This window comes from Engraulis encrasicolus, chromosome 18 (assembly GCF_034702125.1).
Source record: "Engraulis encrasicolus isolate BLACKSEA-1 chromosome 18, IST_EnEncr_1.0, whole genome shotgun sequence".
Taxonomy (NCBI): Eukaryota; Metazoa; Chordata; class Actinopteri; order Clupeiformes; family Engraulidae; genus Engraulis; species Engraulis encrasicolus.
The window spans coordinates 44,687,002-44,705,254 of record NC_085874.1 but is presented as its reverse complement, the minus strand read 5'-3'; the positions used below and the strand labels follow the sequence as shown (position 1 = coordinate 44,705,254).

Genomic DNA, 18,253 nt, shown 5'->3' with positions numbered 1-18,253 from the left:
TGTCGTGTTCGGTTTTTAATATGTGGTGCTGCACCACAGAATGATCTATGAATGGGAAACACTGACCTACCTAGAATGGCTACTACAGTACAGCATAACTCAGAAACACATTTCATTCCAGGTTGCGTTGTTGGACTTTGGTGCTACAAGAGGCTTTGACAAGAGCTTCACTGACACGTATATCGAGGTGCACGTACTTCTTTATCTCCCAAATATGCGTCCCTTTGTTTGTTTACCCATCCTTACTGCCTGTGATGTCACATAGACTGTCTTTTCTAGTGAGTCTAGTCAATCTTGCCTTTTTCTGTTGTCTCTGAAATGGGGACCCAATGTGATACAATGCAGCTTTTGGTTTCAGGGTACGCCTACATAGCAGAATTGCATGTTTATAAGCCGACACTAGTCCACATAGTGCCACAAGCAACAAGCCAATTGTCCCCATGTAGAATTTAGGGTAGTCTACAAAAGTGTTACGTTGGCCTCAAGTGCAGCTGTTGCAAAACTTCAGAATACCAGGGCCTACTTTGACATGTGAAATCGGTTCGCAGTAGCCTGGTTCTCACAGACGGTGCGTGTGTGTACTCAAACTACCGTCTGGTAGCGCTGCCATTAATATGCTCTTCTCGAATCAAATGGTGCATTTATTGCAACTCACCACCAACAAATTCCACCAAAAAAGTTTTCTGTTGATCTCTAAAGAGTCAATGTAGTCTATAATCTGTCCTGTGACTCATCAATGCGAGCTGCCGTAGATATTTAAGCAATACATGCTCCGTTTATTTTCTACTCAAGAAGAGCATGTTTATGGCAGCGCTACCAGACGGTAATAATGTGTGTAGCTCCGCTTCACCAGGGGGCTCCGGAGCTACACACACGTACCGTCGGTGAGAACCACACTAGGTTCGCAGCCCATCAGTCCTTAAAGCGATGGTTCGGAGTAGAATCACCCTAATGCCATTTGAACCGTGGCACCCATCCACCTTTACACCCGAAGTGTTTTCTGCCGCAGGCTTACATCAACAGAGTTGCCGTGTTATTCGATGTTTATTCCGGTTAGCTTGACTCAAGCGCATATGGATACTGGGCACCGTCTCCAAACTTTCCCCACAAAAATAACATGTCATGACACCAAACTTCTGCAGTAGCACAAATATGGTCTGTACTCACGAAACGAAGCATTTGGAAGTTTGGAAATAGTCCAGGAGTTTATTATTATCAACACAAGCCGAATAGCTTCTCTGCTGCTAAAGCTGCGCCAACGTTACTTCCGTCATCTAAGACAAGCATGTAAGAGTCCTCAACGAAGCTCATAATATGCACAATGAAAAGTGAATTCAGCATCAGTATTGATAACGAAAATCCTTGTCTAATTGATAGTAGGTAAGATTTGAAATATCTTTTAAGTATTGCCTTGAAAATATAAGCCTTAATCACAATTCAGTGAAAACTTTTTTAACACTCTCGTCTGGAAGTTTGTTGAAGACTTTTACGGGCTTGTCTCATATGACGGAAGTAACGTTGGCACAGCTTTAGCAGCAGAGAAGCTATTCAGCTTGTGTTGATAATACTAAACTCCTGGACTATTTCCAAACTTCCAAATGCTTCGTTTCGTGAGTACAGACCATATTTGTGCTACTGCAGAAGTTTGGTGTAATGACATGTTATTTTTGTGGGGAAAGTTTGGAGACGGTGCCCAGTATCCATATGCGCTTGAGTCAAGCTAACCGGAATAAACATCGAATAACACGGCAACTCTGTTGATGTAAGTCTGCGGCAGAAAACACTTCGGGTGTAAAGGTGGATGGGTGTCACGGTTCAAATGGCATTAGGGTGATTCTACTCCGAACCATCGCTTTAAATCACAACTCAATACACAAGATTACTATGTGCACACTTTATCACCAAAAAGAGACTCTAGTCATATAAACTTCAGATGATATTCAAATAATGTTCTGCTGGTTTATTATATATCCTTGTTTCAGCCGTCACATATATTTTACACTATAGCCGTATACTGCTGTACACAGTAATGAAAATCACAGCGAAAAAAGGAGGATATTTTTAGGACCTCTCGAGGCTCCGCTGCAGTATCACCAAGGAAATCACTGTTGTTCCAGTGTAATGTATTCAACCATCTACTGACTTGGATGATTAAAAAACCCTGAAAATGCTACAAAGATGGCGTATCTCTTTAGAATTTGAATTGTATTGATGTGAGTGAGAATGTGTGTAAGTGAATGATGGCTGACTGTGGTGTTGTTTTCCGATGGGTAATCCAGGTAATCAAATCTGCTGCTGAGGGGAACAGAGAGGGCGTGCTGAAGAAATCCATAGAGATGAAATTCCTCACGGGCTACGAGTCAAAGGTCAGCAACGCAGGCAACACTGACGAACACATTACATTGCCAGACAGAGGAACCATATGTTTTTATCTTGAATCTATTTATAGTCATGGGAAAGTACCATATAGGCCTACACAAATGCAAATGGGGAGGAAGAAAACCATCCTTTGTTACTTTCAAGAAAGAACTGAATTTTTATTTTAACTCCCTTGAAGGACTGAACAGGCGAAAAGCTCAAAGAACTTTCGCCTTAATGGCTATTTATGGCTTTTTTTCCCCTCTACTGATTAATATGTGCACTATACCCCGCTTTTTCAATGTTTGTGTCTGATATTTTCTTACAATAAAATAATAATAAACAAATACCAGACAGAGGTGTCAAAAATCCAGTTTTGAAATAAAAATCCTGCCAGTTTCCTTTCAACCTCTCTGTGGTCCAAGGCCATACAACCATACTCGTAACATTGTCATACAAGGCCTTTCATCCTCCTTATTAAATTCTTTGGAACATTTTATACTGTACCACCTATAATCCACGATCACAGTCAGACATGCAGCCTTCTCACTTTAAATGTGCACTGTGTAGGATGGTGGCCAGAGTAGGTATTGCAACTATGCTGCTCATTGAAACTGGGCTGCCTATTTGATCTTTACATGAAAATGTACTAAGTAATGAACAAATATTTTCTAGTGTGGTCCAAGTGCAGTGATTTTTGCAGGTAAAAATGTCTATTTTTGGAAATTCAAAATGGCGGACCATGGAGAAGATCCCCCTTTTCATGTATGAAAAGTGCAATTATTCCAGTCATAATGAATTCTTAGAATTTGATGGTGGTGGTAAGTATTCATAAAAAGGTAACATTTGTGAATGGGGAGCATGAATTCTGGAAATTTAACTACTAAAAATATTACACAGTGTACCTTTAATGTCTCAGTCTGCTCGTTTTTTCTTCCTCCTCTCCTCCTCCTCTTCCCTTCCACCTTTCCAGTCCATGATCAACGCACACGTGGACGCGGTGATGATCCTCGGCGAGGCCTTCGCCTCCCACGAGCCGTTCGACTTCGGCGCCCAGAGCACCACGGAGCGCATCCACAACCTGATCCCCGTCATGCTGAAGCAGCGGCTGACCCCGCCCCCCGAGGAGACCTACTCGCTGCACCGCAAGATGGGCGGCTCCTTCCTCATCTGCTCCCGCCTCGGCGCCAAGCTGCGTTGCAAGGACATGTTCGACAAGGCCTACAACGACTACTGGGCCGCGGGGGGCCCGGGGCCCGCAGACAAGTGACCAGAGATCAGGATGGATGGATGAACAGATGGATGGATGGAAGGAGGACGGCCGTGACTGATGGCCGTATGGACAAACAGGCCAGCCAGCAGAGACGATGAGAATTTGTTATTATTATTTAGTAACTGATTTTCTATCAGCTAAATTTCGATAGCAAATCAGTTACTATGAGAGTGGGAAGTGACGGCCAACTGCCACAAAGTGCCATGACACCCCCCCACCAGAAGTAGGGGTGGTGGGGGAGCGTTAAGGACTGGCTCAAGGGTTAGGAGAGAGGGGTGACTACTGCTCGATGGCTCCCCAGATCCGCACGCCCGCCCCCACACCCCAGCCTCCCATTGAGGAGAGATGCTTATGAATTGAATGTATTGCGATGGCACTTTTTCCTGTTGAGTTTTTTTGTTTTCCGTTTGTTTGCTCGATTGTTTTGTCTTCTTTTCTCTTATTTTTCTTCTTGGCTTTCCTCATCAGTATCTTTTTTGTTGTTGTTGTTGCTTTGGGTTTGCGCATGTGTTTATTTGTGTGCATTTTTGCATGTGCTAGCTGGGAGCAGCACTGATCCAAGGCAGTTATAGGTGAATGTTATGGTACCATGCCCTACGTTTTGACAAAGGGTTCATGCAGAAATCATGTTTTGTTTTGTATTGGAATTTCAATCCATGTGCCTACAACCAATAGGTCACACTTCCACACGAGTCACAAAATGAAATGGCAATAATGACTTGTGGTGTGGAATTATTTTATCACATTTAAGAGGTTAGAATCCCCATTCGTATTATGATTATTGTAATTATTATGGACCTCAAGCTGTATTTTTCCAGCTTACTTTTTTTGCCAGTCTGACGTTCTCCCAGGGAACGCAAAACAACTGATGTGACTCAAATCATTGTGAGAGCGGGGGAAGGACTGTCCTGTGTTCTTATTGGATGAAATTCATGCACAGTTCACAGAAAAGAGTGTTTTGACGGTAATGTAATTGTTTTCTGCAGGGAGAGAGAGATGGAGTTTCTAGAGCTGAGTTCTTACTGAAACGCACACTCTCCTGTTTCCAGCTTATGCGTCACCTGCTTGGTCTCTGTTCTTAAATGTCTTCCAACCCTTTCTCTCCAAGTAACTGAAAGGGAATAAAAAACACAAGATGGTGCATGTGGGGGTTAGGGTGTCTGTTCTTCCAACACAGATTTTGCTTTTCTTTTTGTTTTGTTTTGTTTAAACAACCAATTTTGATGATGATTATGGCATAATAAGGCACAAATCTGTAAAGACGTGTGGGGCCTGATGACTTGGGAGATGAAATGTGCCCTTGTGTGTACACCACCGTACAACATATTTCCTTCAGGTTTTTGTTTGTTTGATCTCTTTTGTTGTTGTCTTGAAATATGACATCAAATGTTGTGAAATGAAAAAAAAAAAAAAACACTACTGTACCAAGCATCGGCAACAATGTGTTGGCTTGATGTGTATGCAACAAATAAGAAAGTGGTTAATTAAGGGCTTTGAAATGTTAACGATAAAACAAATTTGGTGTTGAGTTTTTCCACTATTATTGTTTGAGATTAAATATTGCTAACAGTAAAGACAATGAAAACACATTACAAAAAAAAACATAACCTCCTTATCGGAGGTAAAAAAAAAAAAATTAATAATAATAATAATTGAGTGTGCCTGCAGATATTCTAGGGTATTTCCTTCTAGAAATTCAAGTGTTAGTCATAGTGACTAAATACGGTACAAGCGCAAAACAATTGCAGGCGAAGATGGTTTTTAATTTTCTTACAGTGTCTATAGCCTTCTTACAAAGCATTGTGAGAAATGATATTAAACCTTTGCAATGAAACAACTGCATTTCTTGACGTCTTGAATTTATTTTTTCTCTATGCAGTGAAATGTTAACTTTATATGATCGACAGGTTACAGGTACATGTCTGGAACAACCAGGGGTGAAAGTAGTTGGTTTTTTTTTTGCCTGGGCTACCCCCAACCACCACCCGCAAACAAACAAACAAACAAAATAAACATGAGCATTATATATCTATAATTGCTGCATGACCATTTCGGTGTGTCTCTTCATAAGAGGACACTTGTCTCAAATGTGATAGTGTGGTTGTATGTGTTTCTACTGAAAACAGCAGACCTTACCTTTTTCAAATGTGGGATTTTGGACAGCATTAAACCTATTCTTTTACCGGTACTGCGCACCCGCTGTACATTTTATACCGGTGCTACCCACTTGTGCGCACCCGTCTACTTTCACCACTGGGAACAACCCATGTCATTTTGCCTCTATGCAGTGAAATGTTTAAATATGATTGAAAGGTAACATGTCTGGATTGGAACAACCCCCCTGTGCTATACTGTAATGAATGGTGTGGTGACAAAGCTCCTTATCAGGTGAGTACACACTAGGAGTGTAAATCAGCCTTCATGGTGAATTGATTCATTTTGATTTCTTAGGCCAACGATTCGGTTATTTTCCATACTTAAGAATGCACCACAATTTGATTCATTCTATTCGAATCAATTCAAATCATAAAAGTTTTTTTTTATTTCACAGGCTAGGCCTATGTGTGGAATACAATACGTAAACAAACAAAAGCTAAAATAGCTGTGTGCATTTTATTTGAGGAGGAGCATTATTACAGTCTGTATTATTGTTACTGCATGAGCAAATAAAATGCCTCACAAAATGAGTGCAATAATAACAAAAAGCGATAAATTACAATTACCGGTAATCTATTCTCTTGTGGACAAATCAATCATTTGAATTGTCAGCTGTAGGATTGATGCATCAATTCAAATCGATGATTATTAACACCCCTAGCACACACCTGAATTATCTTTTGCAAACAGTAGTTTATAAGTGTTAAAGGGCCTTTTGAGGCAGAAATGCACAAGCATGCACAATTGTAGACTTGTAGCCTATTGTCGACTAAATGTTTTTAAATGACATCTCCCACAGGTCACCGTCACCCACATTGTTGCCTGCAACCATTTACTGTACCTCCGATCAACTTCGTTACTTACATTTTGTATTACTTTTTTTATACATTAATACTTCAATATGTACAGTACTTCTTCAATACAGTACATTATACAGCATCTACATCATGTGTATAAACAGTGGAAACTAAAATGGTGCCTTCTAATGGACACTCGTGTAGTTTTTTAGGGCAGCCTCAATGTCAGCTATGGCTTGTCTATTAGATTCACAGCTAAGAAGACCGGAGTCATGGAAAAATATGTGGGCAACTGTGCAGATGTTGGCTGGGTAGCTTGAGTTAGTCCGAGTCAGGCTTTGCTGGGGGTAATAAGTATAGTGCATGATCACCATGACAACATCTTTGTTTCCTGTTGGCCAGAGGGAAAGAAAAAAAAAACAGAATAATGGTTTAGGCAAGTCAGAAACATTACCGGGACACCTTGTGGTAAAATGGTGTAGCTCCTGAAAAAGACAATGAACAGCTAGCACAGCGAGTAAATTAAAACTGCATCTAAAAAAAGTGGCTTGAAAAATGTACTAGTCACCACTGAAATGTACCCGTCACTGGCAGGTGGACAGGTGCTTATTTCCATCTCTGCTACAGCGTGTGCATATGAAGAGTTCAGATGCAAAACCCCCTAACTCCATTTCTGAAGACCTGCACTTCTATATTTTTAGAGAACCCCGTTGTTGGTTTGGTTTACATTCATGTACTTGATAATACATATAAATAGTTATATTACATAAATAAAATAACACACTATGCAATTTTGATCGCTTTGTATTAAATACAAATGAATTAGGATTATTTTCTGAAAAGGCACTTAGGGGGTTTTGCATCTGAACTCTTCATATGTGGAGAGAGCATATGTTGCAGACAGAATCTGTGTCTACGTATGAAAGAGCATGTGTATGTGAGACGGAGTGTACATTTAAGAGTATAAGTCAGGACGTAATTGTAGGACAGAGAAGGCCCATATCAGTAGTTGGATACATCTCATCATCACTACTGCAGTGCTTTCTCTGGCCTCCAGACTTTCTCGACATCATCCATGAGATCTCAACATGAACATGACATATTTTTTTTATTCAATATCTTGCAAGAGCTCAATTCAGAAGTTACCGGTAGTACTATACTACAAAGCTGGTTCAGGATAAGTTAAGGTTAGGTTAAGAGGTAAATAATCTAATAGACGAGCCTGATAAAGACTGAAGACGAAACGTAACCAGCCATGAAATAATAAAAGAGAAAAAAAAGGATTTTAAGTGTGCGGACCTCTCACTTTGAAACTTGAGTCAGCCTTTGTCCTGCACCTTTTCCTGGGATGTGCACAATCTTCACCTTCAACCTTACCTCTTAATTTAACCTATCCTATCCTGAATCAGCTTTGTAGTATAGGTCCCTGATCTACTTGACAGCAGGGAGACCTTATTGTGAGGATGCGGTGACATCGAGGCAGGGGGTTGGAGGAATGAATTGAGAGGCAGTGTGTGTGTGTGTGTGTGTGTGTGTGTGTGTGTGTGTGTGTGTGTGTGTGTGTTACTGTAACGAAAGAAGAGAGAGGTGGGACGGTGTGTGTGTCCGGTAAAAACAGAGAGAATCTTACTAGGAGCCGCGCTAAGGGCAGCATTGAGGTCTATTCCTGTGTGCACCAAGTAACTGTGTGTGTGTGTGTGTGTGTGTGTGTGTGTGTGTGTGTGTGTGTGTGTGTGTGTGTGTGTGTGTGTGTGTGTAATTTGTCTAGGTACTGTAAAAAGGGATAGCATCTTACTTAACCCATTGTGTCCTGGAGCGACATATACGCTGCATTAAGGTTCTTGAGATTTGAGCTGTTTCATTAAAAATGTGGGTATGTTAGAGCTGAACGAAGACATTCTAGTGCAAAATGAAGGTTTTAGCTTTTAAATACAACTCATTTCATGTTTTTGTGTGCTTCCGAGGCTGTTATATTCAGGCTTTAATAGGCAGAGGGCATCTTTTCCCAAAAAGGGCTTATGCTAAAATGGGTTAAGACAGCATCAATGTCTGTCCCTGTGCGCATCCTTAATCTGTGTGTGTGTGTGTGTGTGTATGTCTGTGTGTGTGTGTGTGTGTTGTAAAAAGTGAGAGCATCTTACGAGGAGCAGCGTTGAGGGCAGCATCGATGTATGTCCCTGTGTGTGTGTGTGTGTGTGTGCTGTAAAAAGTGAGAGTATCTTACGAGGGGCAGCGTTGAGGGCAGCATCGATGTCTGTCCCTGTGTGTGTGTGTGTGTGTGTGTGTGAGTGTGTGTGCTGTTAATAGTGAGAGCATCATACAAGGAGCAGCGTTGAGGGCAGCATCGATGTCTGTCCCTGTGTGTGAGTGAATGTGAGTGTGTGTGTGTATGTTGTAAAAAGTGAGAGAATCTTAAGAGGGGCAGCGTTGAGGGCAGCATCGATGTCTGTCCTTGTGTGTGTGTGTGTGTGTGTGTGCTGTAAAAAGTGAGAGTATCTTACGAGGGGCAGCGTTGAGGGCAGCATCGATGTCTGTCCCTGTGTGTGTGTGTGTGTGTGTGTGTGTGTGTGTGTGTGTGTGTGTGTTGTAAAAAGTGAGAGTATCTTACGAGGAGCAGCGTTGAGGGCAGCATCGATGTCTGTCCCTGTGCGTGAGAACACGGGGCAGAAGAGCAGCACCGCCTGGCACTCATCCAGCTCCGCCTCCCGCATCGCCAGCCCCACCCCCACTCGCCTCAGCACGTCCGCGTGGAAGCCCAGGGTCTTCCCATACACCAGAGAATGGATAGGCACTGACAGGAAGAAAACACACACACACACACATACAGACAGACTGAATATACATTGTTTGATATGTGTATGCTACATTGTATATGTCTGATACATTAATACATGAAATCACTCATTCCTGGTTAATTAATACCTAGCAGCATCATATGAAAATGGATCAGCACAGACTGAGCAAGGGGCCGATCAATGGGGAAAAAAGCATATTAGCACAAGGGTTGCAACCTGTGAGGGATCAGTTGCCCCAAGTCCAGGGTGCGGGCCAGAATTGGATGTGTCGAGGGGGTTAGCCCTTTCAGATGAGATTGTCCAATGTCGTACCTAAGCTGCAGCCCTGATAGTCACCACCAGCTGTGGGTGCATTCCAATATGCCGACTTCCGTCCTCCCTTGCCCACTTGCCTGCTTGTGACCTCATGATGACGTCACCGACGACAGAAAATGAATTACATAATCTTGCAAAAGCACAATTTTAATGTCATGTTCTCATTTGCAATCGGGATGGTGAATGAAAAAAAGACACCCCCCCCCCCACCAAAAAAAAACATAACGTTTGCCCGCTGTCTGCCTAGTTGTTGTAGCTAGGCAGACAGCGGGCAAACGTTATTGTTTTCTCCACGAAGGCAGGACCAGGAGTAGGAGCGAGGCCACACGCACAAGTGGAGGACAGGAGGATGCATATTGGAATGCACCCTGTGTCTGTAGGCTGTGCCCAGCCCCATGATGATGCATACCTGGAGAGGTAGGATGCGCTTCGTTCCTGAAAGGAGGGACCGGACACACAGCAGCCGCTCCGAAATGGCAGTTATTATGTTGCACAGGAGCAGGAGGAGGAGGAGGAGGAGGAGAGGGAGGCTGCCTCAGGTCCTCCAGCTGCTTCACACGCTGCCGCAGCAGCTCCAAGCAGCAGGCCAGTTGCTGCTCCGTGTCCCGCAGGATGTGGAGGTAGTCCTCCAGCACCGCACTGGCCACTGGGGAGTCTGTGGAGACAGGTCAAGGGCTGTACTGAACTCACTCATAGTACGGTCATTGTGAAATCTATTAGCTGCTTTGAGCATTAGTAGGCTAGTAGTCTGTAGTTTATTTACCTTCAGTCAGCGAATCGTATCACATTGTGTTATATGGCATTGAAAGGATGCCACAAATGTCAGGATCATAGTAGACTAGAAGCATTTCCAGAAAAAGGCCCTTTATAAGGGTGTTAGAAGCATTTTTTAGTAAAAGTTGGAAACCTAGTTTTCTAAGACAATCAGAGTACCCTGAATTCAGCTAGCCTGGTTCCCAAGCTGAATTTTGAGTTTTTGACCATGAAATGGGCAAAAAACAAAATGGCCGCCGAAATTCTTGATTTTGGGCAGAATACGTAGAAAGTAAGCTTACCACTTCTCCATGGAAATAAATGTGCAATGCTCACATATTTGCATTTATCATGTATTCCTACACTTACACAAAGGCAAATTGTCATGGCAAAAAGATAAAAAATACTATAATTATGCCGTTCTAATAATAAGATATTCTCGTAAACTGGCATTCAATAGCAATAGCCTCCATGAAGCACATTATCATACAAAATTGTCATTCAATAAGATTTGGAAAGAAAAAGAGAGGCAAAGAAGATAGTATTATCTAAAAGACTAAATATTGTGACATGAATATGTCCCCTGTTCTTTGAAGGAGATAAGTGAGCTATCTCTATGGGAGCGCACTCTCAGCTGTACGATTAGCTGAAGATCTTTGCAATCACGCCAAAGGTCCAATCAACTGTGTGGGCAGGATGTCCACTTTGTCAAAACCGAATGGTTGCGCGCAAATAAGCCACTTTGATGCCAAACATCTCTTCGGCTGTCGGCAATAAGGTTGTCTTGAGAGATGGCTCACTCATCTCCTTCAGAGAATGGGGACATATTCATGTCCTAATGGTCTCTTTCAGTCGAATCGTTCACATATCTATGGGAGAGTTACAATCACTCCCGATTGCTGGTCCAAACTAGGCAGAACTCCAAGAGCATCCTGTAAGGATAGCGTTCCTATCACCCTACAGACAATCAGTGGTCCTGCCCAGAACCCTATGTTCCTGTGGCAACGTGGTCACATCTAGCCGGTAGAACCGGACAAAGGTGGCGGGGTTGGCCCAACTAACCGCTCTGCACACCTCTGAAACTGCTGCACCCTTGAAGAGAGGTCAAGATGTAGAGACCTGGGGCCTCATGTACGAAGCTCACTTACGGACAAAAAAGTTACTTAAGTTGTTTTCCACGGCCACGGTCAGATGTACTAAAACAGACTAGACGTGGAAAACTGCGGATCTCCACGCGAATTTCAGGGCTGCTGTGGAAGTTTCCGTAAGCGTGGAAGTTGCCGTAAGTGATGCATTGCGTCTTTTTGGCGGCACAGGCATGCAGCACAACTACATGTGCTGTACGCAGTCGGACATATTGCAGAGATGCAGACAGTTAAACGTGGATTTTAATGTTGAGGCGCGTGATTTAAAAAAGAAGATGAAGAAAACCACCTCAACCATATTATTGTTGAGGCAGCTGGTTAAAATGAAGCGGACTCATGCAACTATCCTGGAATTACAACGAAATTGGATGCCCATCAACAGCATTATTTGGCAACTATTAAACATTGAATAGCCTATTTTCTGGATCTACGATGCGTCTTCTCGCATTTGTTGGGAACGTCCTCACCGCAGTGCTTGTCTTTCTCTTTTAATAAGGCTACTGTAAAATTAGTCCATCAATTGACAGGTGATTTTTATAGGCTAACTGAGTTGGCTGCAAGTTATTCATACATGTGGAGTAGCCTATGTGTAGGCCTACATGTGTCATCTTTCAGAGTTATAACCGACATACATGTTTATTTCTCGGAAGCCTTGGCGACTGCCTCATCGCAATTTGTTTTGATGTAATGCCTTTTAAATATCAATTGTTGGGAAACCTGCATTGTAGGCTACTGCAGAAAACATGACAGTTTTTTTTCTGCAGTCCTCACATTAAGTATTACCAATGCCTGATTTTATACACGCCAAAGTAATTTTGTTAGGCTATTGCGCGCAGCCTTTTTCCTTTTAAATTGGCTACCTCCGAAACAGCGCCTTCACCTCGCATCATGATTTCCCGCGTTCCCCTTCCCGCGTTCCCTTTCCAATTCTTTCAACCAATGAATGCACATGAATGGGTCTGTTCATACTAATTAGAATATTCATATAGAATATTTAAGGGAGGAGGCAAGGCAAAGACTGGGGCCCGCTTGTGCTTGTGCCTTTTCGCAAGATTTCACGGCAAAACCTGGTTACGCACTTATTGATACATCCGGATATTTTTGTCCGTAAGTAACTTTCAAGATTTTCACGCCCGCACTTTCTTGGTGGGAAATCCACACACTTCTTTGTACATGAGGCCCCTGCACTGGTAAAGTGAGCCCTAATCTGAGCCGGGGGTTGGCGACCCTTGGACTCATATGCCAGGGCAACCATTTGGAGACCTCTATTTCAAAACTGTGAGCCCTGTAGAGGGTTTGATGAAGCACACAAACAGCTGCTCAGTGTTCCTAAAAGAGTGAGTCCTGTTCATGTAGATGTGTAAAACGTGCACAGGGCACAAGTTGTGGTGTCACCTCTCTTCCACGGATCTGAAAGGTGGTGTGCAAAAGCAGTTTGGAGAGGCCCCTCTTGGAGGGGCTCGAAAGGGGCCCCACACAGCCTCCAGTACTAGAGAGATATCCCAGGAGGGTATCGTCTGATGTAGCACGGGGCGTAAGTATCTAGTGGATGGGCACTCAGCGTGTTGGAACCGAATCCTACATGGCACGATGAAATCGCTGCAAAGTATACTTAAATGGTAAAGCCTTGTCTCTTAGGTTCAACTGTTCCCTTGCCAGACCCATAGGGGCAGGTGGCCCCTGGGCTGGGGTATGTCCTCCTCCTGGTCTATTGCCAGACGTGAACCCGCAGGAGAGGGGAAAGTAGCAGGAGGGGCTGAAGCCCCTATGCTCTCAGCTGAGGCCCCTGAGCCCCGTGGGCTAAAGGGGGACAAACCCTGAGAAATCTCGCTTCCTTGCAGGAGGGGAAAAAGGGAGGCGTCAGGCGAAGGCGCTCGTGGTGCATTATGCAGGACTTTTGGAGCGCGCCATGCCTGGTGACAGGGTGCGCTTTCGTGCCAAGCGCAGTGGCCTGCGGTGATGCCCAAGGGGCTCCAAGGCAGCTGCTCGAGCTGGGGCAAGCCACATCAGCCACTAGGGTGGTGGTCAGTACTGTATGAGATTCTCTGTGGTGGCAGGGAGTTGGGATAAAGAGTCGTCCACCTTAGGCGGGAGATCGAAGCACTTTGCCAGGGGGGAGTCAGAGTCTGGCTCCACTGAAATTCTTTGCCAGCAGTCGACCGTAGTCAAGAGAACAAAGGGACAGAGCAGGCTAGAACTAGTCAAGCTCTCGTAACTCGTGTCCTTCAGGGTACTCGTGACCTCAGTCAGGAGACGTGAGTCCAAGGTACGCACAAATGTTTGTAAAGAACTTTAACTCCGTATTGTTTCTAATCTGCCGTGAGTAGATTCCGTCATTGTGAAGTTTCTTGCTGCCATGGGGAGGACACTGTACATTTCATATGTTTGATCTGCAATGTGTGATCTCAGGTTAAAAGAGAGTGTCCACCTACACAAAGCTGGGGCTGTCTCTGTGATCACAATTATGCTCTTTTATTGCCTGTGACATTTACCCACTTCATAGCCTGATCAGAATCTGGCTAAACTTGTGAGACAATCTCTTGACCACAAAGTGGCCTTTTTGGAATCCAGACAAAATGGTTCTGGAAGCTGACTCATCAAGTAGATACACTGGGCCCCATTGTGCATAATTAAGATGGCCATACCGCTTAAAGTAGGGCAACATTAGGCTGAAAGAGTGAAAATTCAGATCCCAGGTAGCTTCACGTTGTTCTCTTGTGTATTGCGGCAGAACAGTAACCATATCCATATACTGCCACCAGTTCACATCATCAGATTGACTCTCAGCAATATCATGCAGAAGATTTCTGTCCCTTTCCTGATACTGGAATGAAATCAGTTCACTAATGTCTGAGGATCATCACCATTAGCCATCCTAGCAAGACAGACTTGGCATGAGAAGACCCTAAAGGGATTGCAGAGTAAACTTGTGTGCCATGGCTTTGTTGGATGCCTTTCCTGCCAGAACAAGTTCAACAGGGCCTTATCCAAGCAATCCACCATCCATACATTGGTCAGCCCAGATCCATTCATATGTTCTCCTATGGCCTTAAGGAAGTTGATTGACAAGTTAAGTCCTCCTAGGCGAGGTATTCATCTGTTGTTCTATTCTGAAATTGCCCACTTTAACTCTTTAAGTCTGCAGTACAATGCTTGGTCAACTGTGATAACTGTTCCTGTCCAAAATGTTAAGATATGACAATGCATTTGTATTCAAAGTATCAAAACGTGTGCAGTAGCGAGGACTATTGGCAAATACCCCGCAGCAGTCTGTTGTTCCTTTGATGACAGTGACTGATTGAACACTGACCAAGAAGACTTCATGTCTAAGTTTTGACAGTGCAAGAAGAAAGCTAGATCGGCAGCCTTTGCTTGTCTAGCTTACTTGTGCTCCTCTCCAGATTTTCCAAAGCATGATTAAGCAATGGGTGCTGAAAAAGTTAGCTTGAACGTCCTATGAGTAATCCAGAGAGGATGTAGCTCCATCAGGGCATTTGGCACATTTAATGTATGTCTAGTAGACACCTCTATATCTTTAACAGAATCATCAATTGGTTGGCCTCTCTGCCATGCTGCCATTTGTGTTGCATGGGAAGTATTCTTCTCGTCAAGTGTTTCATCCAGGATATCAATGTTATCACATGTGTAGTGGATGAATTTATCTGCCACAATGTTTGTTGGAATAATGGCACCACTCTCTTGGTTCAGTGTTTTAGAGTGCTCTCAGCTAAGGAGGATCTGGACTTGGAGGACCTGGTCGTAACTCAGACAATGACCTGCCTGATTGAATAGTCATATTAGGTCTTTTACCCAATAGCTTGATGAAGAGTACAAGCAAGACTGACATGTTTCGGAGTCCATTTTTTGCCATCACTGACACAATAAACAAGGACTTTAGCCTCATTCAGAACTCTTCTTTGAGGAAGTTTTTCCTTGCCACCAATTCCATCATCTTCAATGTCTGGCCACTAACAACCAGGCTGAGTAGCATGTATAGACTATCTGGAATGTATGCAATAGTATCTGATAGAATATGTAAAATATGTCTGAACATTTTTCAAAATTTACGTTATATGTAATATCATGGTGTCATCTAGCAATTTCTGGACAGTTTTCAGAGAGCCAATAGCAACTTTCAGTGATTTTTTGGAAACACTAAATACTTCACATTATGCAAAGTATTTCTAAAATACTTACATCAATTTTCTTAACCATATAAACACACATAGGCTACAAATATCTTATTAGAAAAGCTAAATATTTAAAACGTTTAGGCTAACACCTAGCCTACAATATTAGCATTATTAGCATTCTAGAAGCTATTTTGTACTTTTTAAAATTCTCTATAGTAGATACATTCATCAACAAACATTAATGGGAAACAAAATGTTAGAAAAGAGCATTTATTTCCAAGTACAGCAATACTTGGTAAAAATGCTCTGTCAAAAATAGCGTATTTTGGCAGCCATTTTGTTTTTCAAATTTAACTGTCAAAACCTCAAAATTCAGCTTGGGAACCAGTCTAGTTGAATTCAGCACACTTAAATTATGTTAAGTACATAGGTTCCCAACTTTTACTAAAAAATGCTTCTAACATTCACAAATATGAAAAATGTGTCTAGACTATAGGCCTAATAGAAACTTACTCTGCACATGATCTCTTGATATCAGATCCCTCAGCCTTTGGACTAACCCATCTGAACTGTCAAGGTCAGGTGACTCCTTGGGTGGCCCCTTGGTAGTGAAAGAAATCAGATTCACATACTTTATTCTTTTATAGTAGGCCTATAGCCTACAATGATAGCCTACATGTAAAATGAGAAAGGAAAGCACACCGGCAAACGTGGTATGTAGGCCTACAGGGTAGCCTACAGAATACAGATAAACTGCACTCAGATAAGGTTAGACTAAATTACAGTCTAGAACATTTTGGAGTAGTTTGTCATAGCCCAGGCCTACCTGTTTAGCCGCGTTGATCAGCTCAGCAATCTTTCTTCGAAGCTTGAAATGACGTGAGCCAGGCAACAGTTCCTGTAGGTCTTGCCTAGACAAGTCGAGTATTTCTATTTCGTCAAGACCTGCATCTAAACAAAAAACAAATAAACAATTCTTCAAGAACCGCCTGTGTCGCTTTTACAGCACAAAGAAAAAACACCGTCCTCCTGACTAGTTCTAGATGTTAGAGACGAGCCTACCCTCTATTGCTCGAACTGCTTCGGATGACAGCAACTGAATCTGATGTCGGATGCCTCTCTCCCGCGCCTTTAGTACAACATGGACGAAGTTCAGTGGTTTGTCCTCATTTATAGGCCTATTCCATAACATTCATTTGAACATATTAAAAGAAATATCTCAAGTCTTACCTCCCTGGAGAAAGGAAACTGCCGAAGCCAGCCAGTGAACATTTTCGGTCGGTGTTTACGCAGAAATGAAACTGAAAGTAAATGTATTGTAGTCCTAGGTCCTAGAGGGCATTCCAATCTGCGGACTTCCGGCCTCCCTTGCCTGCTTGTGAAATCATGATGATGTCACTGACGACCGAAAATTATTAATTTAATATCTTACACAAGCACAATTCTAGTGTAATGTTTCTCATATGCGAATGGGATGGAAAATGCAAAAACAGTCCCCCCCAAAGTTGTTGTGGCTAGGCTGACAGCCGGGAAACTTTGTTTTCTCCACGGAGGCGGGGCGAGGCCACATTGCACAAGAGGAGGACGGGAGTCTGCATATTGGAATGGGTCCCTAGAGTGGCCTCGTAATGACGCAACACCTTCGGCGTTGATTGAAAGTCATTGATTGATAATGAAGGGTCTTTCTCAAATGCAAGGCCAGTGTCCTTCCAAGTGTATCAGCCTAATTAGTCACGCCCAGTGATTGGATACCCTTTATTAGTCATGCCCAGTGATGGGATATTCTGTAGAGTTCACCAAAAAGTATCCAATCACCGGGCGTGACTAATTAGGCTGATACACTTCGAAGGACACTGGCCTTGCATTTGAGAAAGACCCTAAGTGTCGTGTGCCTGGCTATCAAAATGGCATTCTTTCTAGTAGCCTGCCCGGTAGGCCTACATGGTCTCATGGGTGCCGCGAGGGGGGGGAAGGTGTTACAGATTCCAAGGGCCCGACAGCACTGACAGGGCCCTTTGAAGGATGCTGATAACATATTTTGTCATTTAGGGGGCCCAAAATGTAATTTTTTCAAAGGGCCCAAAATATTTTGCAGCGCCCCTGCATGGTCTGAAGTACAGCAGGCCTATAGTCTACTTCAGTTTACTTAGGAAAATATGAGTGTAGGCTACACCACTTTTGCTCGGTTAGGGTTCAGGATGGAAGGGCACCCCTAAACGACCAGGGCGTCAGACTTGTAGGGTTGTAGCCCAAAGGTTACCGGTTGGGGAGCAGCGCTATAGGGTGTTGCCCGCTTGCACTGGTGAGGCATAAATGCACTTTTGTTGTGTGCACTTCTCTGCTGTGTCACGATGACAATGGGAGTTCTCCAGGTGCTTCTTTCACTTCACTTTCACTTTTCGGTTCATCAGCCCCCATTGTGCCCCCCTGGGCCTGGGCCCTGAGGCACATTCATCCATAGCCTGCACCTGGTTACTGGGTAACTATCCCACACTAAAATAACAGACATGGAAAAAAAATCCACCAT

General features: G+C 43.3%; 2 protein-coding genes across 3 annotated transcripts in view; one reads left to right on the top strand and one right to left on the bottom strand.

Moving 5' to 3' along the window:
• The window catches only part of coq8aa (coenzyme Q8A, genome duplicate a), a 63,401-nt gene extending 57,928 nt beyond the window's left edge, over positions 1 to 5,473 (top strand). For both annotated transcript variants that reach the window (XM_063223682.1, XM_063223681.1), the window contains exons 13-15: positions 122 to 187; positions 2,280 to 2,366; positions 3,332 to 5,473. In XM_063223682.1, the coding sequence (XP_063079752.1) occupies positions 122 to 187; positions 2,280 to 2,366; positions 3,332 to 3,628 (450 nt within the window). In that variant the 3' untranslated portion in view covers positions 3,629 to 5,473. The remainder of the gene's footprint in view (positions 1 to 121; positions 188 to 2,279; positions 2,367 to 3,331) is intronic.
• A 752-nt stretch (positions 5,474 to 6,225) lies between these two features.
• Positions 6,226 to 17,048, bottom strand: LOC134469426 (uncharacterized). The gene is made up of 7 exons (XM_063223683.1): positions 16,957 to 17,048; positions 16,789 to 16,855; positions 16,553 to 16,677; positions 16,240 to 16,327; positions 10,105 to 10,350; positions 9,194 to 9,376; positions 6,226 to 6,976 (listed from the first exon to the last, which is right to left on the bottom strand). The coding sequence occupies exons 1-7, from the start codon at positions 16,996 to 16,998 to the stop codon at positions 6,771 to 6,773; spliced, it is 957 nt and encodes a 318-aa protein (XP_063079753.1). The 5' UTR covers positions 16,999 to 17,048; the 3' UTR covers positions 6,226 to 6,770.
• Positions 17,049 to 18,253: the final 1,205 nt, after the last annotated feature.

Excerpts from the sequence above, each read along its gene's own strand:
- LOC134469426 (XM_063223683.1), bottom strand. The coding sequence starts at position 16,998 with ATGTTCACTGGCTGGCTTCGGCAGTTTCCTTTCTCCAGGGAG. Across the intron at positions 16,678-16,788 it reads AGCAGTTCGAGCAATAGAGG|ATGCAGGTCTTGACGAAATA; the intron begins GTAGGCTCGTCT and ends TTTTTTGTTTAG. Across the intron at positions 6,977-9,193 it reads TGCCCTCAACGCTGCTCCTC|GAAACAAAGATGTTGTCATG; the intron begins GTAAGATACTCT and ends TCTGGCCAACAG.